Below are 25,654 nucleotides of genomic sequence, written 5' to 3'. Positions count from 1 at the left end.
ATCATGCTGTTTACTTGTTTTGTGGCAAGGTATGTGTGTCTGCTAGAACACCAAGCTTACCAGTTGTTTATCTTGTTAACTGGATACTTGTCTTTTTATGTTAATTTAGAGCTGTACCACATTTTGCCTTAAGGAATAGACTTTTCTTCAAAAAATGAAGTTATATTTTAGGCTAGACTTACATTATTTGATGGTACAGCTGGAGAATATGCTGTTGTCATTTTGACACTAGAATATACAGTGATTTTGAAGAGGATGAGTGTTCCGTTACATCTTGTGTTGTTGAAGACAGTCAAATTCAGGCACTGAGGTCTCTTTTTTGGATGAGGTGCATAATGCATCTTTATTCTTATCACTGAGATTCTTGAATTTCATTTTTAGTAGGAGATGAAGGTTTCACATCACAATAGCTAAAATCGTGTCCATAAACTAGGTCTTTCTGAGAGCTTTCATCTAAGTGTGGCTCATGAACTGTGACAGTATTCCACATGTTGTTCTTCCCCAGGGATTTATGTAAGAGTTCTCTCATTCTCCTGTTTTCTTTGGATGTGGATTCCCAAATGATTTCAAGTTCCCCTTCCACTTTCCTAGAAAAAAATGAAGAGAAATCCTAATTTTAAAAACACTTTTCGGCAGTACATAATTACAGTATGTGGATAAGCAAATTACAAACTGCATGTATTTAGCTGCTTGAAATTATCTGGCTGAAATTTGTTCCTGTTTTTAAAAAAGCCCACTAAATGTAATGCTAGTGAGGATACTATCAGAAAAAAAGATTTGGACCCATGTAATAAGTTGGATTAAGTTCACACAAAAAAGTAGTGCCTGTGAGATCCAAATACCACGACTGCCACTGAATCAGGATCTGTCGTGACTGCAGTTCTGCCTTCTGCCGGCTGCCAAGAGTTCTGCATCTCTCCACTCAGAGGCTAAAAACGTCTGATCAAACCGCATGTCAGACTTGTGCTTAGCTAATACCTTGTTGTGGACATCAAAGAGAAGTGGTGTAAACTTTTTTTTTTTTTTTTTGTTTCCCATGCGGGAGGCAAAGATGGTGAAGGACAGTCCTTAAGGCATTATAACCTTATGGCCTGATTTCTCTGACTGCCCAAGCATATATGAATGAATTATTTAATGTTTTTCTCAAGAAAAAGTTGTGGTTTTTTTCAAATAAGGCAGCTGACATAATTTAATAATGCAGTGTATTCCAGCTGCAGACTTTATAGTAAGTTATATTTGGTCAAGGTTAAGCTCTTGGGTTTCCTCTGACTTGCTTCTAGCATATGTCAAAATACAAAATAATCAGAAAATCAAGACTGATTGAAGTGGAAAGCTATTGTGTAGAAACTAAGCACACAAATCTTAATGGTACAGACTTCTCTAACACAATTACTTCAGGCCACTACCTGAAGCACTTAATAGAGCTAGCCCGTTACACAAATTTTTCTGAATACCAGGTTCTAAAAATGAGAGAGAAAAATGTAAAACATAAATGTTGTTGAGATTAAAACACTGTCAGGTTACATTTCTGGCAAAAGGAATATACTAGAAAATATATAATCAGTACTTCTTACAGAGCCCTTTGTGATCAATAACACTGAGAATGCTAAAAAAAGTGGTAGAAAGTGGCCCAGACATAGTACCATCTAATTTTGTTTCACCCTATGATTGGCTGTATAGATAGAAGATGTAAAAAAAAAAAACCAAAAAACTTATGGAGAAGGCCTTAAGATTATCCTTATATATACTGCTTGGAATGAACTTTTGATAGTGGAAGAGATCATTAACCATTAAGGATGGAATTAAAGCAAACAAAGGCAGGTGAAAGTAGTACAGTTGCTAAGAGTAGCCCAAGACTGCTCAAGAATGTGAGAAGCCACATTAATGGGTTGGACCTTTCCATTTCTGCCAAGTCTCTAAAAAGCTATTGAGAAGCAACCTCTCGCTTTTGAAACACCAAAACTGTAGATGACTTTGTTCTCACAAAGTATAGTTTTCCTTGAGCCAGCAGTAAGAGTGTCTAATATTACCAGTTACTCAGTATATGCTTCAAAATGCTTTACAAAGGCAATTATCCTCAGCTACGTTTTGGGGGATGTGAGGCACAAAGAGTAACACTACACGATTGAACTCCCCCAACAAGCCATCCTGAGTTTCACCCATTGGTTGAGATGGGCCCTTTGTATTGTCATCTTGGAACACTTTCAGCATCTTGTTTTATTTTTAAATGTATTTTTATATCTTGATAGGGACAAGCTCCTGTTCTCTGTTGCTACTTCTCTCCAACTGGAGTCTGCATGCAGTGTGCACAGCACTCTTTATGTTCTAATACTAATATACAAGAGCTTAATCTGTTTTACCCTTATTGTAGTGCAGAACATTACCCAGGCTTTGTTTCACCTGCTAATTTCTAAAACCAACACTCTTTTTAAAAAGATTGTTTCATTGTTAATGCTTGTATGAGCTTGAGACAGAGAAAATTTGAAGACAAAACTAAAGATCACTGAATTCTGAACTGTAGTTTAATGCTGTCAGCATGCCTGACAAATTAGATGCTCATTTTCAGTCCATCTGTTCAGTTCAATGGCAACTGCATCGATTTCAGAAAAATTAGTTCAAAGATACTAGTTTTAAAAGTATCCATGTGAATAAAATTACTTCAGTAGCAAGGAAACAGATGCCTTTAGAGGTGGTGGTGTATCTGAAATCTTTTTAGAGGATTAATTTTTAAAGGAGCCCAGAGACGCAGAATCGGAAAGCACTTGCTGACTTTGCTCTGGAATGAGCAGTCAAAGCATGTTGCTGTCAAGGAAGCACGTCGCAGATGCCCCTGGCTTTGCACACAGCATCCTGCAGTCATAGGTAAGTCCTTCAGTGTGGCAGAATGTACAGCTTTTATAGTTCAGCTGGTTTTCAGGTGAGTATCCAAGAAGTAGCAGTTAGAACCCAGCTGTAGTTAGACAAGGGGGTTTTGCCTCTGCGAGGTTTTTGTTTGTTTGTTTGTTTTAAAATTCTGACCCAATCAAAATCTAAAAAAATATAGTCAGCAAAACAGGTTGGGGAGGGGGTGTCCTTATTCTTGCTAGTCATGATCTCCTAGTTGTCTTAGGAACTCAGAGTTAGCTGCTGAGGGCCTGTACTTTTTTCTCGACACCAAAGTTTCCTTGCTCCTACTTCACTGGGCCATGGCCCTCACTACCCTTCTCGCATTTTTCTGGATCTCACCAGAAATTCTCTCAAGCTCTGCAAAGCATTACTATCCTTGACTGTGACTACTACTGTGACATTACCCTATACAGATCACAGCCTATTGGGTAACCCTTGCTATTCCGTTGTGCCCATAGCAGCTGGTTTACCTCTTCAAACACAAGTCTTTTGTCACTTGGCGTTTAAAACTAGATACGTACTCAGTAGTAAATGTGTCCTGTTTCCAGATGTCTTTAGGCAAAAAGCATTAAGTTTGTTTCTCATAAATGTAGGCTGTTGTCACTTAAATGAGTAAAAATAAAAATTCCATTCAACCTCTACCTAACCTAGCCAAAATGTAAGATTTTATATCTTAAGAGTAAGCAAAATGCCAATGCTGTACTGATGGTTGAGGATGAAAAAGTTAACGGAGGCAGATTCTGAAAACAGATTCTTCTTTACAAAAGACAGAGCTTTCTGCCCTCGCTGGACTAAATTCATTCAGCCTTAATCTCTGAGAATCTTCTTTGTGCTTCTGGCTCAAGAATTAATTTTCATCTATCCTGTAACAGTTTATTTAAATAAACCTTATCACAAAGATCAAATTTTTATCATGGTTACAATTTTATATGTAGTCCTACAGATAAGACAGCTTCTCTCCCTTGCCTGTGCACGGCTGTGAAGCTTTTCTACTGTCGACCCTCTTCTGAGGACAGTCTAAAGCAGTTTCGTTACCAAGACTTTCAAACCTGCATTTAACATCCAAAGTACGGCAGCTGTAACTATCTTGAAGTACTGCTCCTCTGCAGATGACTTACGAAATACACTGTGACCTAGAAAACTCATAAAGGTAAGTGTCCTTTGAAATAAGACTTGAGGCATTTATGAACCTGCTTCTGTACCCTAGAACCACATTAACAACTTTGTTTATATCTGAAACATGCAATGTATTTTATTTAAGGAAAGGTATGTGATAATGATGACTCATAAGATTACTCTGTAAACAATAAAAATGTCATGATTATCAGCTACCTGAAGAACAGAAAATGATACTGCTTTCTCGTCAGTTGCTTTAGGCAAAAGCTTGCTGTGAATTTCCAATATTCTTTAGCAAAGGCTGTAATTATTGAGAAGGCTCTACAGAGCAGCTTCTAGGAAGGTAAACTTTGCGTTATCTTTAGAAGCTTTAAAAGCTTTTGTCAAAAGAACATACCTATATGCATTTCTTTTCAAAAACCAAGCAGAAAAATTCTGTTCCCTTGGATGCAATGAAGGTTTCAAAGGAAAATCACCTTTATTATGTTTTATGAAGCCCATGTTAGTTTGGATGTTGATTTGTCAAAAACGATGAGAGAAGAAATAAAAATGAGGAAGCATATGAGTATCGCTGCTGTGCAAATGTCTAAACAAACATTACTTTTGAACATGCTGTGATCTGCAGTAGCTCTACCTCTGGGCACGTTGGTACTATGTAATGTGCCATGGTAAGAGGGCCCTGACCTGCTATCAGTCAGGTTTGCTACAGTCCTGTTCAGATTACTACAGTGGGGCTGTTTATCTCTGGTGTAGTGTCTCACTGCAAGAACGGTGCTGTTTCCAGACCTGAAGTGGTATCTTCCCTTGTTTTACAAGAAATATGGTAAACTTTTATGATAAAGAATTTCATGGCAGTAGCCGAGTCAGACTTGCTATGACTTCTTGACTCCGCTATTATAAAACTAAATGCAAGAGCAAAAGCAGTTATAGGAAAAAGTTTTCTGTCTTCACCTACTTACAGTGCTTTTGACTAGACTGACTCCGGTCAGTGACTTTAAAATAGCTTAATTTGGTTTATAGTCTTCCAAAAGAGAAATTGTAACTTTAATAAAATGCAAAATTAGCTATCCAAATAGTCAGCATACCTTCAGCTAAATTTTAATTTAAACTGGCTTTCCTGCTTAAAAGTGTGGTATGCTACTTTGATTTTTCATTACTTAAACACTGAAATTAGAGAATCTAATATACAATATATTTACTGAATGCACTTACCTTAATGTTTATACAGGTATTTTGAATTGAAGCATTATTAGCTAGACAGTTCTCTGGACTATAAATTTACTCTGTAAACAGAGCTAGTGGAAATAAATGTAAATGTTTGGTACTGTCCTGGCACTAGTGACTTCAGTTGCCAAGATACAGATGACTAGCAACATCTAAACTACAAAAAATGTTGCCTTCCTTCCTCTGTGACTATGTGGAGGGAAGGGAGAGAGAAAATAATAAGTCTTATAGATCCAGAAATACACAAAGCTGACCAAAACACATGTTTCATTTCTGGCAGATAGGCATAACAGAGTACATACGTATTTGGATTACCTTGGGAAACTACTTTATATTACCACAATACTTGAGATGAATAAAGGAACATGAGAAAACTAGTTTATATGAACAGTATCAGCCATGGTGTTAGTTGGTTTTATTGATTTTGTTTTATAAGAATAAAAATATATTCTTTCTTATATAGGCATAGAATTCAGCTGACTTCTCAGTGACATTTCATCTTTTTAATCTAGACTTTTTAATATAGTTATCAAAGGAAAATAGTGGATGATGAGATGAACCAAAATACAACTTTGAAAGATAAACATAAAAATTATCTTTTACTTTCAGAGCTGTATTCATTATATTATACTCTAATAAACACTTTAAGGCTTAACTACCACCAGAAAAAGGCAGTCACCAATTACACTGTTCATTAATGTAGGAGACTACAGAAATGCAAGACATCTCTTTGAGGTTCATCTTGTGCTTGTTTCCATAAACCATTTTTCTTCATCATCATATTGCTAAATGGACTACTATGTTGCGGTTCTAGGCACAGATCTTGCTTCTTAAAAGTTAGTTGCAAGTATTAATTTTATGTGCTTACTGAAGAAAAAATGAGTCAGTGCAGACTGAAGAGGAAAAAGTGATTTAGTATACTGTATGGAAAGTGTAATTAATTATTTGACACAGCTGTGTTACATCATCTCATTTACCTGCTTCGGGGCTAGAAAGGTAAATTTTGAATGATCCATATTATAGGACTTTGAACTATGCTCTATCCCACATTGAAAAAGCCCTCTCTTTAACTAGCTGTTCTCTACTGTAAAAAATTGTAACATGAGCCCAGAGGTATGAAAGACACTTAATTAGCTAAAAATCCTAAATAACTATTTCCAGAGAAATGTGGAATAGTTGACTGCTTGCTTACCTCTCTTCAGTTATAGAAAGTCTTTCCTGTATGCCTATAACATGAATGTGCTATGAAGCTCTCCACTACCGGAGGGGAAAAATACCTTTAAAGGACTCCATATTAAAAGGATATTTCAACACTGACAGTCATGATCTTGTATAAATCTGCTGAATTATCTTTTTTTTTATTATTATTCCGCATGTAGCCAATCTAAGTCACTTATTAACAGAACAGTAAGGTAGACTCAAAAGGAAACCAATCGTATGCATACTCATTAAATTCCTTTAATTTCCTGCTATTCTGAAAACTGTTGAGGGGTGTGGAGGGGAAAGTGTTTAGCCTCTAGTAGAAGATGCTGTTAATTATTTAACATATATCTTGATGATTTATAGACACCACCTCCCCAAATCATCAAAGACTAGGGTCAGGTTGATATTCTTAAGAAGAAGTCTTAACAGTAGTAGTAGTCATCCAGAATAAATTCCCCCTTCAGAAGGTCTGTCTTGGAGCTGGGAATTAAGAGAGGCATTTCAGCATTTTCAGTATAGCTAAAAGATGAGTGAGAAAAGATACCAGGAATATACCGTGTGAGGCTCTGATGAAAAGCAAGAGCTTGCAGCTGTGTGCAGTTGCCTCCCCCCACCCTTTTACCCCACAGATCTAATTGGATTGCTTCTGCCTGTGACTGACTTACCTTTTCTGCTGGAGCACTTCATCAAGGGTTTCCTGTTTGTCTTGCAGCAGGTGCTGGAGGTGCTTCATTTCTTGCTGGTACTGAGCAGCCTTCCCAGAAAATTCTTTCTCCTGCTCAGTCATCTTGAGACTGATATCTCCAAGCTTCCCAGCTGCTTTCTTTTTATATACCTGTAAGGGTTAAAGATAATAGGACAAATGTGATTACAGGAGAAATAAGAACAACTCACTACCAACAAAAGAAATAGCTAGAGATACTAATTTGCAGTTTAATCTTTACATCAGTGCTGCCTTGCTTAAATATGTCAGGTAGGTTGCATTATGGTTTTTTTTTTTTACACCTACTTGTTAATTTGAGGGTATTACACTTGTACTTTGTTCTGCGTATAAAACTAGTGTGTACAGTCAGTACCATACCGTATTTTTGTCTTAGGAGTGAAAAGAATTAGCTGCAAAAAAAGGGTTTGTTTTCCAAGATGCAAAGCTACACTTTACAGTACATGTTGCTTACCACTTGTCCAACAGTCATATTTATCAATGCATACCATGAAGAAGTATTTGTGTTCTGTTAGTTGTTTAACCTTAATACTAAGAGTGGCTTTAAGTTTTAAAATCTTTTGCTTCTTCACATAATAGTTCCTTCTGTTCAGTGAAGCGCAAGTGATTTTTTTGCTTATTGGCAATAACCGAATCTATTGGTCTAATCTCAAAAACAAGTCCTTTTTGTACAAAGTGATTTTGCTTTCTGAAATAACATCACCATTAAATTACATACGCACACGAGGAACTGAAAAATGTGGCTTGTGTACTGTTACACATTTCTACATGCTGCTGCTCTTGACAAAAACAACAGGTATTATCCAATATTAGCTTTTTTTCTTGTGATTACAACCAGAATGCCTAAACTGTTTACTGTATCTGCAGAATATGATGTTTGATACAGGCTATAGAACAGAGTTTTGGGGTGGAAGCACCTCCTTTAATAAAACTGCAAACTGTTTAGTGAAGCTTTGAAAATACTGCTATTTATGTCTTGCTAATATAAAGTTTTATCTAAGGTGTTAACCCCTATGGTATTATCTTCATCTGAATCAGAGCAGAAAGTTTGAGTGTACCTTTTGGAGGAAGAAAAAAAAAAAAAAAAGGCATTTTTGGGTATGTGATGCAAGCTATATAATCCTTTCCACAAACTGTTTCCTTTTTAGTTCTTGTAAAATGTGTTATTTTGGAGTTTCATTTTCTGGAGGTAATAGGATAGTGATAAATAATAATATTTACCTAGAATGTTAGTCATTCAATATGTAAGGCTGCCTTCCATAGTTTTTTTTTCCCTAGCTTTTTCCTGTCAGTTCTAAGAAAATAATTAGAAGCCTGCAAGTTAACCAGTTACACATTACTGAACTACTTAGATTCCCAGAGAAGTCTCCAAAATGCAGAGTTAGATGCTTGCACTTGTAATGCTATGGAAGGATAAAGGTAAACATGTTCCTTCTGAACAGAGGGTTGCTTAGAGCTAGCTGAGAGGAAGTGCAGAGCACGGGAAAACAGCTGAACTTGTACTTCTGCCAGTAAATGCCTTCTCCAGCTCTGGATCCAGAACCCCAAATGCTCTCTTTAGGGCAGGTGCCTGCAATTATTTCAGAGAACTAAAGAGAACTTCCTCTCCCTTTTAACACATAAAAGGCTGATAAAGAAAGAAGCCAACAGTGTTGGTGAAATCCATTTTTTATCTAGTGGTCATTGATCATCCAGCTAGTGGGAGGTATGTGTTTTAAGCTGCATTCTGCCTGAGATGGTGCAAGCCTGTGGGCTCCTATACATCCCATAGCTGCCTCTGTTGGCTTGGCAGGCCTGCTCTTCATTTGCCAACTGAAGCTGTGTCACATGTGGAGAAGGGTTGCAAAATCAATGGGGCACAAAGGGCAAAAGTGCACCATCTTCTGACCTAATGATCAGGGCATGAAATTAGATATGAGGGATACATAATTCTGATCTTGCTTCTGTGACTTATTATAACTACGTATTTAAAATGGGTAAGCTATCTCAGCCAAACTTCAGCAGGATGGGTGAAGAGTGCCTAGAGTGCTCCGTACTTGCATGTGCGAGCCTGGGCAGGTCAGGGTGGTTCTGGGCATGCTGACACACACAGCTGCTGGCCCTTACAGAGCCTTCACAGCAGGCTACTACCTTTGAGTTGTTCAAGACAGCCTCCTATTTATTTTCTGTAAGTGAAGCAGGTAGCAGTAAACAGACTGGTGGAGATAACAATTTTCAGGAAGAAGGTGATAACATGTAGCTGGAAGTCCCCTAGAGCTGAAAAGGGTAGTCTGCCTAAGGTCATGGCATCAGGTATAGAGTAAGCACCCTAGATGAGGAATGATCACGGATGCAGCCGCTGGTACTGAAGAGGACATAATTTACACTCTTCTAAAGCAGTTTCAGGAGGGTATACTCCTGGGCACCAGAATTCTTTTACACCTTGTGTACTGAATTACAAATGAAACTGGAGAATTCTGGATAGAGCGCCAACAAAACTATTTCTACAAACATAGGCTGCTGGCCATGATATATCTAATGATCTGGTCCCAAGATCCTTGTTGAGGCAACAAAGCTATTTTTTGTCAATCATGTATTGTTTTTCTCCTGTCCTTTACCAGTAAAAATTAGTATTGTCCCTTCCAAAAGAGATCTAAGTACCATCTGAAGAAAATTGTTTCACTGTCTCTATAAAAAGTGTTATAATTCTGATCCTGACAGAATAGCCCTGTAATAGGAACCCGGATGAAATTTTCACTGGGTGCCATGGAACATTGCCAATTGTCTCCCATGGCAACTAAAAATTTCTAAAATATATTAAGATCATGGACAATTATCTTCAGGGCTGTGTAAAAAGCCATATTGGGGGGGGGGGGGGAGTCCCTTTTTAGTAATGGACAAGGACCATGTTTGTACCTATAACTTTCCTAGTAAAATTGGATTGTGACAGATGAAAAGTGACAGCCTATATATTCAGAAGTTTTAGTGAAAGAATGTCTTTTGTCAGACAGTATTGTGGTGTTAATAGAAAAAACATTTCCTCACAAACACTAAATTTCTGGTCTGTTAAGGGTTTGTTTCTGTTTCTTAAAACCTCTATTCAGTCTCTGTGAAAAGGATGTGGGTAAAATGTAGAAACTTTTAAATTAAAAAGCCAACAAAATCAAGAAAATGTTCAGCTGTAGTATTATGTGCCACATTAAATAAGCTTCCTTATCTGCAGATTGATATTGGCACATAGATGAAGGGTAAACAGTTGGGGAAATCAATTAAAAAGGGAAAAGCTGTTTATGCTGGAAAAACTTTAAAACTATGTGTCCAAAGGTATGAGTTGTGCATGTACATGACCTACTTTGACAAAAAATAATCTAGTATTAGATAAACAGAACTGACTTTGTATTTGAGACATAAGATAAAATTGACACAAGGAAAGGAAATTGAAATTTCTATTACTTGTCTTACTTTATTCATGAGCACCATGAACATAAAACACTTTGCAAACTAATCCAACATTGTGAAATAAATTTAAAGCTGGAATTATCTTAAAATTTAGTAGCACACTAAAGAAATCACCTTATACAGGATATTTCCTTATTCTTATTCTATTCTTTAACCTATTTTTATCTTATTCTGTTTCTTTAGCCTATTTATCTTTAACCTATTTCTATCTTAATTCTCTTCTCCTACCCTAAAGAGGGGTATGATGAAGTATCCTACTCCCATATAGAACTGAACTTGCATAAATACAGGAGAAGCCTCAAGTTTACTTGTTTAATCTTCTTCCTGGTTTTTTAACTTGTAGGTTGAACTTGTCAAATTTTAAAGATCTCTATAACCAAGAAGGCTAGAAACTTCTTTTTAAGAAATTGGGATTTTTCCTGGTAATAGCAAGATTTTGAGAGCTGAGGAAAGATTTGGCAATGCTGAATTTCCCATTTTCTGAGCACCACAGCAATGACTTAGTTTTATTAATTTTATGAAACAGAGCACTGTTACAATAGTAGGACAGATGAATAACTCAAATACTGGGCTCGTAGCATCAAGGCAACAGTTAGGAAATACTTGCTCTTGCTACACTTAACCTGAAGCTTTAAAAGGTACTTAAATGTGCTAATGCTAAATGTTTACTCTTAATTCCATTGCTTTATAACATGTGACCACTCTCCTGGCAGAGATTTTCTAGCCTCCTCCTCCTCAAGCTCTAATAACAAAGTAACTTGCTAAACTTTGTGATATATGCAGTTTCTTCTACCTCAAGGAGGTACAAGTACATCTCAGATGTGGTAGGTTAATACTTCCAAAAAAAAAAAAGAATCCATTAAAAATATATAAATTTAGTGATCAGCTGTCATGTGCAATCTCTTATTTTAGAGATTACACATTGATAGCAGCAATCAAATCAAATTTCTGTAGTTATTGTACAACTGAAGGGTTGTTAAAAAAAAACAAAACCAAACAACCCCACACAAAAAACCCAAACCAATTCCATTCCTGTTAGGAATTGTAATTATGTGAAATCCTGCTGTAGAAAATGTGACTCTTTAGTTTGTTGTTGTGACAAATTTGAGGCTTTATTCTAACTCATCAGTTTGGTTTCTAGTTACTAATTTGGAATTTTCTACATACAATGTTAAGGTGATTCTAGTTTTTCTGCAAACTATCTATTTTGGCTACCAAGTGTACTTTAGACGGGTTTAGTGTGGTCACTTGTTCTTATTCAGAAATTGTCAATCTAAATTTATTATTTGGCTTTGAAACCCCCAAAAATATAGTCTATCAGGAACCTAGCGCTACTTTTTTAAAAGAAGAATCTTTGAGTTCATAAAACTGCTGTCTGTGCTTAAAAATTTTTCCTTTAGGATCTTTACCTGTAAGCAGTTGTTCTTTTTAAGAGGTTTAAGGAACCAACATACAAAACTTAAAACAATCAATCATCCTTGAAGAATAGCATACAAGAAAAACACATTACATTTATATAAGCTTTTTTTTTAAGGGCTCATGTCTTTGCTCAACTCTGGAAATAGGTATGGGTATTGTTGAAAGTCTTAGAGGTGTTAATTTTTTTACAACTTCGGATGTTTGTTAACTTCTGGGGTTTGTCGCTATTACATGACTCTCTACTGCAGTTATATGCCAGGATTATGGAAAACCAGATGTCTGTTCTGACTGTGATGCAGAGGGCAAGAGCAAACTATGCTCTTTCTGTTTTGATTCTTTGGAAAACACGCTGAAATAATGCAGTCCTCCATTTCCCATCGACTGCTTAAGTATAATCAACTCAGACAAAAGCCAGAGATGAAAGCATGTTTCCGTGGAGACCAAAGGTGACTTCTAGCTGCTGGTCATCCTCACAGACATCACTCAAGAGTTGGGCACAGTGATTTAGATGAAGCAAGGAAAAAATTAATCTGCTGTGATGGAGACAGTGTCTGCTGCTAACTAAAGCATATTAGAAAATACCTCTAAAATGCATACACTGAAATAGGTTAGCAAGCAGTAGCTTTTAGTAGAGAAGTTTATGATACTACTCCATATGCCCAAAACAAGCCACACGGAGTCAGTCACACAGGGTAGGCACTGTGCTATCATTCTGTCTAGTCTCCTAAGGAGACCTTGTTTCCTGGGTTTGTTACAGAGATCTTGGGAATAGATGATTTTGTAGCAGTGATGGAAAGATAAGTTCTACTTGGCAGGTGGTTCAGAATGCCTGAGATATATGGCCAAAGTTACTGGGGATATTCATCTCTTCTCTGATTTGTAGCAGTACTTTTGTATGAGTGGCAGAGTATGCAAATAATCTACCTGTAAGTAATTTCACAGTTAGGACCAAGTAGAGAAGTATGAGGAAACTGAAACAGTTTCGGACAAAAGCCAGAGTAAATTGGGGCATGTCTCTCTTTCCTGTGCATATAGACCACCTCAGGTATGTGAAAAGAAAACTTGGGGGAAAGAATACTTGATTCTAATGCTGTTTCCTTATCAGTAAGATGAATGCGTTTCCATTCAATTTTGGTTATAATTCCTGTTTTCTATGCAAACACTGTTAACTCTGGTGAATAAGCTACCTAGTATACAAAATAGTGACTTATACTTAGAAGACACATTTAGGGATTCTTTGTATAGTTCACCTAACATCACAAAGTCTGAAAGGTCTTGAATGTGTCCTGGAATGAAGGGAATATAGGTGTTGCAGTCTTATATGCTGTACTACGTAGGCCCTTGCGTTTCCCAGTTGGACAAAAATACGGATGCATGTTCGATCAGGTGTTATCCTGCCTGATAATTAAGAAAAATCTGGAAAAAAGTAGTTCTGTGGGTTTTTTGTTTGGTTGGTTTTGCTCAAAGTTTGCATGTAAGGAGAAGGACACAGCCACCTGTACTGATGGTAACACTGGTTGAGATGAATAGCTGCAAGGGGGACTTAATTTAACCCCTGTTCCTCTGGCAACTTTGTATATGATAGGAATTAGGACAGAAGGGTTAATCTGCTATTCTCGTGTTCTGATTCAGAGATCTCCCTTTTTTCGATTATGATTACAATCTCTATAAGAGAGACATAAAATTTAAAAGGTTTAAATAAAATTATCTGCTATTATATGATGGTCATGATGCAAAGAATAAATTTGTGCATCTTCTCAAGAGACAGAACCCTCCTCTCTGCCTGTCTCAAGTTCTGCCCTACGTTAATGAGTGACATCCTGGACTTCCTGAAGTTAGTGGCATTGCTTCATTAGGTCTATTGTATCCAAGACTGAGACCAGGCATGGTTAGAAAACTATTATGGAAAAATTCCAGGAAGGTGGATCCTTTTTGAGGTAGGCACTGAATGATTGCTTAGAATAAGCCTCAATCTGAACAGTATCAAATGGCTAGATGGATGTATTATGATGACAAAATGAATATGGCATTAACAACAAAGTACATCTCCCAAAGGTTTGGTGCAAAAAAAGCCAACAAAACAACCCACCAAAAAAGTAATTACTATGCTAACCTTTCATTCTGAAATCATTGAGGAGAAAAAAGGGAATAAGATACATTTTAAACGGGGGGCGGGCAGGCAGTACATAAAAGCTGCTCTATACACAGTAATTTGCTCATTCTGTCTTGATATTTAATTCAGTTGGAAGGGAGCTATAACAATGATGCAAAAAGCAGATCTAAGTGTATCATCTCACTTCAGTCATAAAAAGTTTCATGTGTCAAGGACTCTTACAGTTATTGCTGACAGCGTATCAACTCCTAAATGCAATATTGATTATACGGGTTTTATAGGTAGTTTCCTTGGCTGTATCTTCTCCAGGGACAGAAGGCAAATTAGTAAATACCATCTTCCTGTCCTGCCAGAAGGACCATGATTGGGTAAAAAAAAGAAAAAAAAAAAAAAATGTAACCAATTCTAATGCTTTCTACTCCAGTCTTATCAAAAAGTACACAGAGCAGATGTTAAATAATTAAGTTGCCTTTCACAACTGATGTCTGTATATATAAAAAGAGGCAAAATGCTGCTTTTTATAAATATATAGGAAGATAGATTTACAGAGCCAACCAAAAGAAACTACGTACTAAAACTGAAAACATTTTAGTGGGCCAGGCATAGGCTTAGAATAATAAAAGCTAGACAGCTAAGTGTCTCTTGGATGTTCTGAGGTGTTCAACTTCTCAGTGAAAAGTGAGAAAGATGCAAATGCACTTTACATTTCTCCCTTGATTTTTATTCACTTGATGTGAAAATACAGGGCAATGTGCATGTGGTTAAGGTCCATCTTTAGGACTGTCAGAACCACAGAAGCAGCTGCTTCTGTGGCTGCATTACAAAAATGGCAATGCTCCTTGAATTTTCAAGGGCCCCACAATGGAAAAATTTAAATTCTAACAAAGTAGAATACTCTCTGGACAGAAAAGCCATGTGTGCAGTAAGACTTAAATAAATCCATGGTCTCCTGATGTTAAACCCAAAGCACCTTTCCTGAAGTCCAGATTCACGCTGATAGGAACATGGTAAAGAAGCACCCTTCTTTCATTCAAACATGCTAGTATGCGCAACTGTTTTACAGAAACACAGAGAGTAAGCTATGCCATGGTTACAGGCATTTCTGAAATACACAGTTCCTCACTGTTGAGCAAGTGTTAAGAACAAACCTTTAACGTTTTCTCTTCACCAATAACAATTTTGTACTCTAAATGCAATATGTAGCGAGATGGTAGGAAAAAAATTAAGGCCAGCCTGTTTGGTAAAGTTGCATTAAAATGAGGGGAGTTACAGTGGGAGATGCTAGATATCTTCAATATAAAGGTTGTTTCTACTTCTTTTTACTAAAACCTTAATGACTGACAAAATTATTATCAAATAGAGATTCAGAATCTATGAAACAACTTGTTATAATTTGATTTCTTCTTTTTGACAGTGTACCTAATTTAAAGATGAATTATACTTGCACTGAAGGAAAGGAAAAGGTGCCTGATGACGAACTGGAGCGCAAAATCTGTTATCGGAGATTTACTGTTCACAGTTGTAAGCCCAAAATCTTGGATTGTCTTCACAGGATTTGTGCTAGATGTTTGACTAAAATACTTCATATAGGAGTCGGATCTCCCTGTGTTAGCTGTCCCTTTTGCCACCATGAGACAGAGTTCCATGAAGATGAAGTTGAAGGACTACCTGATGATACAAACATTATGTCCAAGCTCATATTAAAACACAAAACAGCATGGAATTCTGACTGTAAAGAAGTAGTTTTAACACCAGAAAACTTGGCTTCCTCACGTTCTTCCCATGGATCAAACTACTTAGTAATTACAATTATAGAAGTACAAAGAGACTCCCCAAGGACTCCCAGTCAAAGTACTGCCTCAGATTATTATGCTGACCATGGCACTGAGTCAGTATCTTTAAGTTCTCAGAGCCAGCTAGACCAAGATCTCTTTTGAAAGTTATGCAAGTATGTACGCAGAATACTGATATGGCTGCTTGGATTTCTTTACTTTGGTTCCCTCCCTCTTGGGATCTATTTACTAGTGATTCAGAAAGTGACCCTATGTGTTGTGTGTGTGAGTTTTGTTCCCTCCAGTCTAACCGTATGTCTCATGTATGGCTTCTGCCAGTGCCTCTGCCATGGAATTTGTGACTGCTCTTCACAAAGCTGATGTGCAGTGTTTCATCAATTGGTGAATTTTTAACTGAAACATAGAACAACTTAATTGCAAACTTTAACCTTTATGGACTGTTAAAAATGCATATAGTATGACATATATATGTATTTTTGTTAAAGCACAATAACTTGTGTGAATACGGGCAAAATGACAACATGGTATTGTTGTGGTTTTTCTTTTACTAAAAAGATGGTGGTTACTATCACCAGATCCTGAAGTTATGAACAGGTTTTAGACTACCATCTCATTAACTGTGAATAGAACAGATACTTGAAGGTTATTTTATTGTTTAAAAAAAAAACAACAAACCCACCCTGCTTTTAATCAAATGCATTGTCACTGTCTTTAAAAACAGATGGGAGATCAGAAATGCTCTATCACCTGTTAAAAAAAAAATCAAGAGTCCCATTACAAGCTAGTTCAGATTCGAGTCAAATCTTTTCTGATGCCAAAGGGAAATAAAGTTGCATTAAATATTCTGCTCTACAATCAGATTTTTCAGAAGAATTTTAAGAATTATGACAAAGAAGCTTGCAGTTGAATCTTAATGGGCCAACTAAAGAACAGTTTTAAAGTAAACTTTAATATTTTTCATGATTCAATATGCCTGAAAAATTATGACATAAGCCAAACAATATAAAAATAGAAATGAACCTAATTTGTTTTCAGAATTAAAATACCGAAGTAAATTTTGTTTCCTTAACACAGTTCCTGCACAAAAATTATTTATTTTTCTGAATAGTTGTATTCAACCTACTTGACACTGCTGTACTGTTATTATCTAAATTTCCTATGGTTGTACCGATAACCTACAAAATTTTTTGCACAGTGAATGACTTTATAAAAAGTTTGTTTACAGTAATTCCTAAATCCTAAATGAAAAATGGGTATTTATAAAGAGAATCACTTTTAATATGCTACCAACTTAAGCACACACAGTTTAAAATATGTAATAAAGCTGTGTACATAAATATCTACATGGGTTTGGGTTTTAATTTAGGAATAACCTATTATTTAGCTTTAAAGACTTTCACAGTGATTCTGTGTTTAATAACAGAGCTGCCAGATGTTGATTTATTTTGAGACTTCTCAATGAAAAACAAAAATCACAGGATTTTTGTTCATTTAGTTTCTCCAAAAGAATTCATTAAAAGGAAGAACTCTGGACCAGAAGACTAGATCCACTTTTATGTGCAAAGCACAAGTGACCTGACTTCAGAGGGAAGTGATCTAAAGGGAATGAATTGCCAGCTTTTTGAACGACCCCTGGCTGTAGGGTATGTGCCGTGTGTTTCCAGTGAAGAATGGCTGTCCCACCTAGCCTTCCTTCTTTCCTCCCCCCAAATAACATTTGCAGTGATGTGAAAGAAGCCACAGACAATCTTTTGAGACACACACAGTACATCTGACCTGTAACATAGTTTTGGATGAGCTTGTGCCTGCTGAGACATGAGGCAATGAATTCACCAGAAGGTGAATGTAATATACCTGGTTATGTCTAAAAAGTAGAAAATACAGACTCACATTGTAGGCACTTGTAAGTTACTCAAACCTGTAGGCTAGAAGCTTTTCTCTCATCATAACTCCAAGGACTGTATGCTCTAATTCATATGATGTAATTTGTATTTCTTATCTCATATCTTGCTGAAATAGCTGAAGATGGCTAAAAGCCAATGCAAAACACCCTTTTCTAAGAAAAGAAATAGTGTAACACTCACATTACCAAGAGTTATATCACCCTTTCAGAAACATGAATGCACTTTAATTACTATTATCAGTGGAGACAGATTACACCTAAATACCTCATAAGGGGTTTATCTTGTAACTCAACATACAGGGCAGTTGCTCAATTTATGATTTCCTGAAGCACCTGATAGTAGTATTCCTCCAGCTGATATGATCAGACTAATGAGACCTCCAACCTATCTCATTCAACTAAGAAAGAAGTATGTAGTCTTAAAATAAGCTGCTGTTCAAGTTTCATGGTTGTTAGTATTGTGCATGAACTGTGGAGGCAAACATCTATCTTGCAAGTGAAGAATCCTTTTGCCTTTTTGCACTCACCTGAATTTTTATCAGCAGCACCTGAAAAAGCAGTGTGTGCAATAGGGCCTGTCCTGTTTTGAGGAACTGCATTACATATTGGGATTAAAAAAGTCTTGTGACTAAAAACAACCAAACTAAAAATTTGACAAATGTACTTACACTTACGAAAATATTTTTTTATATGTAAAACAAAAGAATCCCCATAGCTTTCCATGAATCACTGAAGAGGACAAATTAATAAAGCTTCTATTCAGAAAAGTGGATTGCCTGACTGGAGGTGTTTAAGAAATAGAGGTGTTTTCCGCAAAGAAATAAACGATACTAGCTTTTAGCAAAGTTCAATTAATAGGATAACCAAGAAGTATATGATATTTTAAGGTGTTTTGCAACTGTTTAAGCCCTCTGCTTTACTAACAAAAATTAAGAACAAAAACGTTTTGCAAGTAGATTATTCTTACTTTTGCTAAATAGAAACAGCAATATTTAAGAACTTTATTTACAGGCTGTTTTTTCTAATTTCTATTAACAGTTAATGGGTTAGGAAGGATTTTTAAATTTTATTTGGTTTTGCACTTAAAATTCATGGCATGTACTGCATGTAAATATTCTTAGTTTTATGCAAGTCTCTTCTCTATCCCTTATAGTAGTCACAGATCTATTAAATTGCAGAAAATCTGTATTTAAGAAGAATACAAGCCACTGTCTTGGTAAGGAAGATGTTTTCTAAATTTAGGTAGACATGAATGAGGGTGAAAAATGGCTAAAAACGTTTATAGCTGTATTAGTATAATTAGAGAATTCTTTTATGGTAGTGTTTCATGCATTTAGGTATTTTTAGGAAGGATTCCTTAAAAATTCTAGCTATTTTTCAGCTTCCTGCTCTCTCTTTACATCTACGATTTGGTTTATTTTCTTTGTTGCTAATTCCTGGGCTGTGTTGATCTGTACAAGGAAAGTGCAGATGGAGCTGGTCTCCATTAACATAGTGGTGCACGTTCGTGTCATCTGATGCAGGAATAGCAGCATAGGTCTTGACTGGAAAAGTGCAATGTACAGAGACTCTCTGCTTTAGGGTAAATGCGCAAACTTGACTTAGTACAAAACAGCTTTTGAAAGTAATATATGTTACTTTGTACGTATAGAAACCAATATACCAGATATCCTTCTCCTTCCTTTTTTGAGTTTACAGTAAAAGCAATTACGGTAGCACCAAAGATGTTAAAACATAAAAGTTTCAAATTTATTTCACGCTATATGCTGTTATACCACAATTAGATGCCATGCTTTGTATTTGTTTAGAGAGCTTTAAAGATAACCTATAATGTATTCTCTAATTAGGCCAGATTTTTGAACATCCTCTGGGTTTCTAAACCTGCCCTATAGCCATATGAAAGTACTTGATGATAACTGTACGCTTGAGAAAACTTTTTAATTCTTCCAAATCTAATTGTAATGGACTTCAAGTTGAAGCACTAGTACAGCCTCAGAAAAGTAGGAGAGTGAGTAATTGGGTTACACTACAGAGCAAAACTGAAATACAAATAAAATATAATTTTTAATTATTTTTACAACTAGTCATAATTCTCCAGGTAATTATGTAAATGCAATGACCTGGCAGACATGCTATGTACAAGTACAATGGAAAAAGATATTTGTGAAAACTATAATGATGATCTATTTTGCTTTTTAAAAAGTCTTTATAAAATAATCAGTCTTTCATAAAAACACTGACAAACTACTGACTTCTCATTAAAAAACCAAAACAAATAAATACATAATATTTAGCTGAGAAATACTGCTTACCTTAACTTTTTCTTCCAATCTTCCTAAGCGTAGACTGCCTTCTACTATTTTGTTGAGAACACCATGATTCTCATTTTCCAAACATTTGGCCTGCAAACATATAGTATAGGTAACTAAATGTAATCATAACTTTAGACTGGGCAGACAAAATACATACACTGAGGAAGACAAAGCTATTCTGTTTTGAGCTCCAATAGTCTGAAGAACCAAGATGGATAAAGAATCCTGAAAATTATTCTAATAATAGCTAATTAATAATTTGACAATTGATGGCGACTACTATCTCACTAACAAAATAATACCTTGAAACAGTTTTATTCTGAAAGGATCATAGCTACTGATACTGTAAACCCAACCAATTTTGGGTATTTTTCTACAGATGTATGTATATGTAGGGATCCCATTTGTATGCATGAGACTCATCCCTCTGGGTCAGATTTAGTAGTCTGCTCTCAAAAGAGCCCTTGAAATTGGCAGGGGTTCAGGCAAGGAGTCTGACATGTCTTATGAAAGGCTTCCCTCATGACTCTTTCCATCATTTCATAAGCACTACATTCTCTCTCACATATAAAAAGTAAACCAAACAAAAACTGCATAAGCTGTGAACGATGAAATAATTTTAAAACTGTAAGAGGTTTCAACTGTTAAATCCACTGAAAGCATTCAAGAGAGAAATAACCACGTTTTAGAATCAGCAATGTCTGACCACCTTGAACTACCCTCACTCCAGAGACACATCTTCTTTCACAGAAGTCAAAATTAACTAGTATCGCTGAGTCTGTGAGTTTTGTGCTCAGTCAGTGACATTTTGATTTACTGTGTGGTATCTGAATCATACAATACAATAAAAGAATCATTTTGACAGCTGCTACCTCAGGATTACAGTTTATCATCAGTGTTGCACTACGAAAATTGTTTTAAATAAATTTGTTGGTGCTCTGTTTTACTGGATTTATCAGTAAGCTATCGCTGTTCCTGGAAATGGTAAATTTAAGACTATCCATTTATTTCTGTGGAGATGTGGTTACTATGGACTTTTTTTTTTAATCCTCATTAAGTAAAAATATAGGCTAATTTCTCAGAGTGCTCTACCCTTTCTGCTCTCCCTGTTCTTCTGCATTAAATCTGCATTAAATGAATTTCAACGCTTTAATTCAATCAGTGAATTAAAAAAGAATAAGGCTAGGGTAATAGCAGTAGCTGAACTGAGTAACTAAACCTGACATTACTGAATTTTGAGGTGGGGGAATGATAATACATTTTTAATTATACATCATGCTCAGTAGTGGCTCTTCATAATCATTAGGGTCTGACTCCAATTAATTTTTTTTTGTTTTCTAGGCCTTCCCATTAGACAACCTAATCAGATTACCTGACTACAAGACACGTGCAGTCTAACCTTCTGCCAAGGTAGGTTTTAAGTTCAGCGATTGAAAGTAGAAACAGGTTGTTCTAATTCAGCTCTACCAGGCAGCAAAGTAAACTGGCTATTTAAAGCTTTTACTGATACTAGACTATTTCAGTAGAAAAGTTTGTCTCTGAGTATCTCTGCTGTCAGCCCAGACACAGTGAATTCATAAAAAAAAAAAAAGCAAGACTTGTGCACTGTTTAGTATCGAAGCCACAAAATGGAGAAATAATGGACGGCAAGTAAGTAGGTATCATTATCATACACAAGAGAATGTGATCCAAAAGGAAGAGATAAATTCTGTTTTGCATGACAGGACTGGCTTCTAATTGCTGGATCAGTTTATACCTGTCTAAAGAAAGATAGGCCATAGTTGACTGCATTTTGGGCTGCTTTCCACAGACCTGAGCTTTTTGCACATCCATGAAATTTGATTTTCTAGTGTGTGCTTTCAGGTGCAGGCTTCAGAAGGGAAAAATATGATGTCAAATACTGCACGCTTGCAAAGATAGGGTTTACACGACCTTGTGGTGATTAAAGTTATGTTAAGATATCTTTCCTTTTGAAACAGGCTTTTACTGCTAAAAGTATTCTGAACATCTACTAGGGTATTATTAGTCAAATGACACACCTTGTACTTACAGGTAATTCTGGATTTCTGTGATATTTCTAATGTGGTATGCCAAGTATTTGAAAATAGATATACCAGAGACTGAGAGATAAGAACCAGTTCCCCTAATTCCTAGGAGACATTTATTGTGTCTAGTTTCACAATCCTAAAGTCCAGTTTGAGGTGGACAAGGATTTGAGTTGGGTCACCATAGTTCCTCTTCTAGAATTAGGAATTAACCGCTATAGAATATTTTTACCCGACACTGATAACAACCTTTGTCTACTACTTGATCAAGCAAAAGAAGCTTTAACAAAGTTTTGTGAAATGGTTTCCAGGACCAATTTGAAGACAAGAGTACCAATATGTAAAATTGAAATTGTGTCCGAGATCTTGTAAAAGAAACAAAGTGTACCTATAAAAAGCCCAGTAACTTTCATGCCAGACACTTCCACTAAACCGGAGTTGTTCCAAAAAACCAGCCTGTCAAAATGACTGCTTACCAAAAAGGAGCAATAACGTGCATGTGCATCCACAGCAGAAGCACCATACAGATCACTTCAAGGATCATAGTTTACCTTTAGATTCAGAAATATGTATTAAAAATTTATGATTGTGTACTATTTTTCAATAGGTGTAGCTTCAACAATTGAAGCCAATCTCTAAAATGAGGTTAAAAAATTCTTTTAAACTTGATACATACCATTGCAGACCCTAATGCTGATGTGAGTTGAGGCTTAATTACACTGTCTCCAGAAAGTAGGGTAGTTGCTTTTAACCACTCTTCTAGAAAATAATCTTTTACTGCTCCTATCCTATTTGCAAAAGTATATTTAAATAGCTAAATCCTCAAACTGAAATTGTACTTTCTTTTTTGTTAATTCAAATTAACAGTAAGTTGTGCCAGTAGGATGGTAGGAAGACAATTAACTCTATCCCAGCTGAAACCAGGACAGATGGTAATTGTATGAAGTATCAGTTAAGTCATATTAATTATTTAAAGGTAATTACCAAAAAAAAAAGTTGATCACGTTCCTGAGCTATCTTCTCCACCAAACCAATAAGGTTTGTTAGATAGTGATGGGCTGCAACTTCTTTTTCTACTGCTTCCTCCAACTGCAGTTTCAAAAGACCTATTTTCTTCTTCAATCGCCTATAAAATTAACAGAAAAAGGAAAATCTTCAGATTGGCAAATAATAATGGCATTAAAAGAACTTGCATTGCATGTGCAAATCAACTTGTACAAGTCTCAAATAATCAAATATACTGTTAAAGACACATTGGCTCAAAATATTTGCGATGCCAAAAGTATCACTTCCCACTTTTTGGAGCTGTTTTTCCTAGAATATGTTGTGTGAATAACAAAAGTAACAACGATTCTAAAGAACAATTTGTGCAATGGCTACAAGCTCATATTTCTGAAGAAGCACAACAATAATATTGTTTTTAAAGTATTGTGAGCCCAACTCTGAACCAGTCAGGTGCATGAGAAGGTCTGCAAATAGTGTAAGACCCTATTTTATCAGGTGAGTAAACAAATGATTAATTGCTATAGCTAACTACTAGCATTAAAGATATATTCTTAATTTGCATGTAGACATAGAAAAGTGTGCATGAAAACATATAAAGCCTAGCAAAGTTACTTGACAACCAGGCCTTTAGATGTGACAAAGATGTGTTTGGGAAACATGTTTTTTCTGTAATAAGTAGAAATTACACACTGTGGGATGTCAGACAATGTTTTTACAGATATTTCTGCTGCTGTTTTAGAAATACAAGTATTTCTATATAAGAAAAGAAGAATGTGATATGACCTGTTTGTCTTTTGTGTCATTTCCATCTCAGTTTCCAGGATCTTGTTGTCAGCCATGAAGTTATTTTTCTCTAAAAGCAGTTTCTTGTTTTGAGCTTGCAGTGATGCTATCTTTCCCATTAGATCTTCCACCTCACAGCGCTTTTTCTCCTGCTCCTGTTGTAAATGGCTGCAAAAACCAACACCATAGAACAGGCATCATGTATGAACCTACTTCACTAAAAAGCTGAGTTACAGTAAGATACCCATGTTGAAGGTATGAAAAAGATACATTGAGAATGCTTAACATTCAGTGGTGACATCAAAGAGAGGTATTACAATCCCATGACATACCAAATCACGAATGAAGCATAATACAAACAAAATTCTTCCAAGTAATTCATCCTGACTGCACTTGAAATAAAATTTAAATTATAAAGATACCCTATATAGAGCAAATGTATTCCCTTCCTAATTTTTTTTCCAAAGAAATTACTAGCAGTGCCAAAAAACAAGGTCTGAGAACTTCTCAGGAAGGCACTGTACCAAGAAACAGTAACTTGCACTATGCTAAGGCTTGAAAGCAAACAAATTTACAGAATGTCTTTAGAAAAAAACATTACAGACTATGCTGCATGACAGCACTTTTCTGTTGTGCTGTTTTGTTATTTCCATATTGTAAAGACTGAGGAAACTTAGCATTTTTAGTTCAGAATTTCAGGATCCTTAAGACATTTTCCCAAAGATGGGAACAAAAGAATGAGAACATTTTACATACAGTGTTGATAGAAGTAAATAGATTTGACAAAAATGATATTTTTAATGCCTCATATTCTACTATTTAAAAAGGTATATTTAGCAGTACATTTCTACTCTACGGTAGAAACACTTCTACCGATGTCTCTAGATCTGGGATTTCCTTCTGTAATTTTAATTGTCTGTAAAAAGCGAGACAGTATTTTTTGAAATATTTCTTTACCTTTCTTCACACTTTGGTAGTTACGTTCCTAGATTACCAGCATAAGTTTCCACTCACCTCTTACCTACAGAGTGATGCGTATGCGGATCTGTTCCTGTGAATACTTTGCAGAATTGTTTCTCTGTGCACCATATGTAAACTCATACCTTTTTAAATCATTCACCAAAGCAAAGTGCTCCTCTGCTGCTATTCTGCTATCCAGTTTGGCTTTCAGGTCTTCACAAGTAGAACGCAAAGCTTCCAACTGTTTCTGGTACTCTGCTATCTCTTTTTCTTGACTCTGTTTCTTATCTTCTAAGATTATTATCTGTTTGGTCAATTTTGAAGCTTTTGGGAAGAAAAAAAGAAACAAGTGGGTACAGCAGAACTAATTCAATCACCTAGTGAAACTCCAACTAAACCAGTAATATGTTAATTCTTAGGTGTTCATAGCATTATGTAACAGTGGATTTGTCAGTTTGTTTTGTATTTTAACAGTCTGGATTTTTTTTTTCTTTTTCCCCGTCTCAAGCAGTTTGTTTTGGAAAAGTGCCAAAACTTCAAGACTGCTTCTTCTCAGGACTATAAGCTATTTGCTTATTGAAACACCATTTTACTCTGAAAAATCCTCTAATTCAGATTTTACTAACTCAGGAAAAGAACCTAAAATGGAACATGACTTTTGTAGCCTAGTAGATAGGGCACACATCTAGAGACTGCCCAGTTTCTGTTCACTGATCTCCGAGTTTTTCCTGTA

At 35.9% G+C, this 25,654-nt stretch overlaps 2 protein-coding genes across 7 annotated transcripts in view; one reads left to right on the top strand and one right to left on the bottom strand.

Annotated features, from left to right (window-relative positions):
* Window positions 1-311: 311 nt before the first annotated feature.
* CEP89 (centrosomal protein 89) overlaps window positions 312-25,654 on the bottom strand; it is a 43,431-nt gene continuing 18,088 nt past the window's right edge. For 5 of the 6 annotated variants that reach the window (XM_052796414.1, XM_052796415.1, XM_052796416.1 and 2 more), the window contains 6 exons: window positions 25,065-25,245; window positions 23,962-24,129; window positions 23,158-23,299; window positions 20,129-20,218; window positions 7,095-7,264; window positions 312-587 (listed from right to left, as the gene is read on the bottom strand). In XM_052796414.1, the coding sequence (XP_052652374.1) occupies window positions 353-587; window positions 7,095-7,264; window positions 20,129-20,218; window positions 23,158-23,299; window positions 23,962-24,129; window positions 25,065-25,245 (986 nt within the window). In that variant the 3' untranslated portion in view covers window positions 312-352. Of the gene's footprint in view, window positions 588-7,094; window positions 7,265-10,654; window positions 13,294-20,128; window positions 20,219-23,157; window positions 23,300-23,961; window positions 24,130-25,064; window positions 25,246-25,654 lie in introns of those variants that run through there. The other variant, XM_052796419.1, reaches the window with a different exon arrangement.
* On the top strand, window positions 15,545-16,469 carry LOC128145760 (E3 ubiquitin-protein ligase RNF182-like). Its single transcript, XM_052796420.1, is given in 1 exon segment — window positions 15,545-16,469. A coding segment is annotated over 1 exon segment (723 nt). The 5' UTR covers window positions 15,545-15,550; the 3' UTR covers window positions 16,274-16,469.

The sequence above is a fragment of the Harpia harpyja genome, chromosome 9, assembly GCF_026419915.1.
Source record: "Harpia harpyja isolate bHarHar1 chromosome 9, bHarHar1 primary haplotype, whole genome shotgun sequence".
NCBI classification, from domain to species: Eukaryota; Metazoa; Chordata; class Aves; order Accipitriformes; family Accipitridae; genus Harpia; species Harpia harpyja.
Note: the sequence above shows the minus strand (reverse complement) of the source record. Positions and strands in the feature narration are given on the sequence as shown.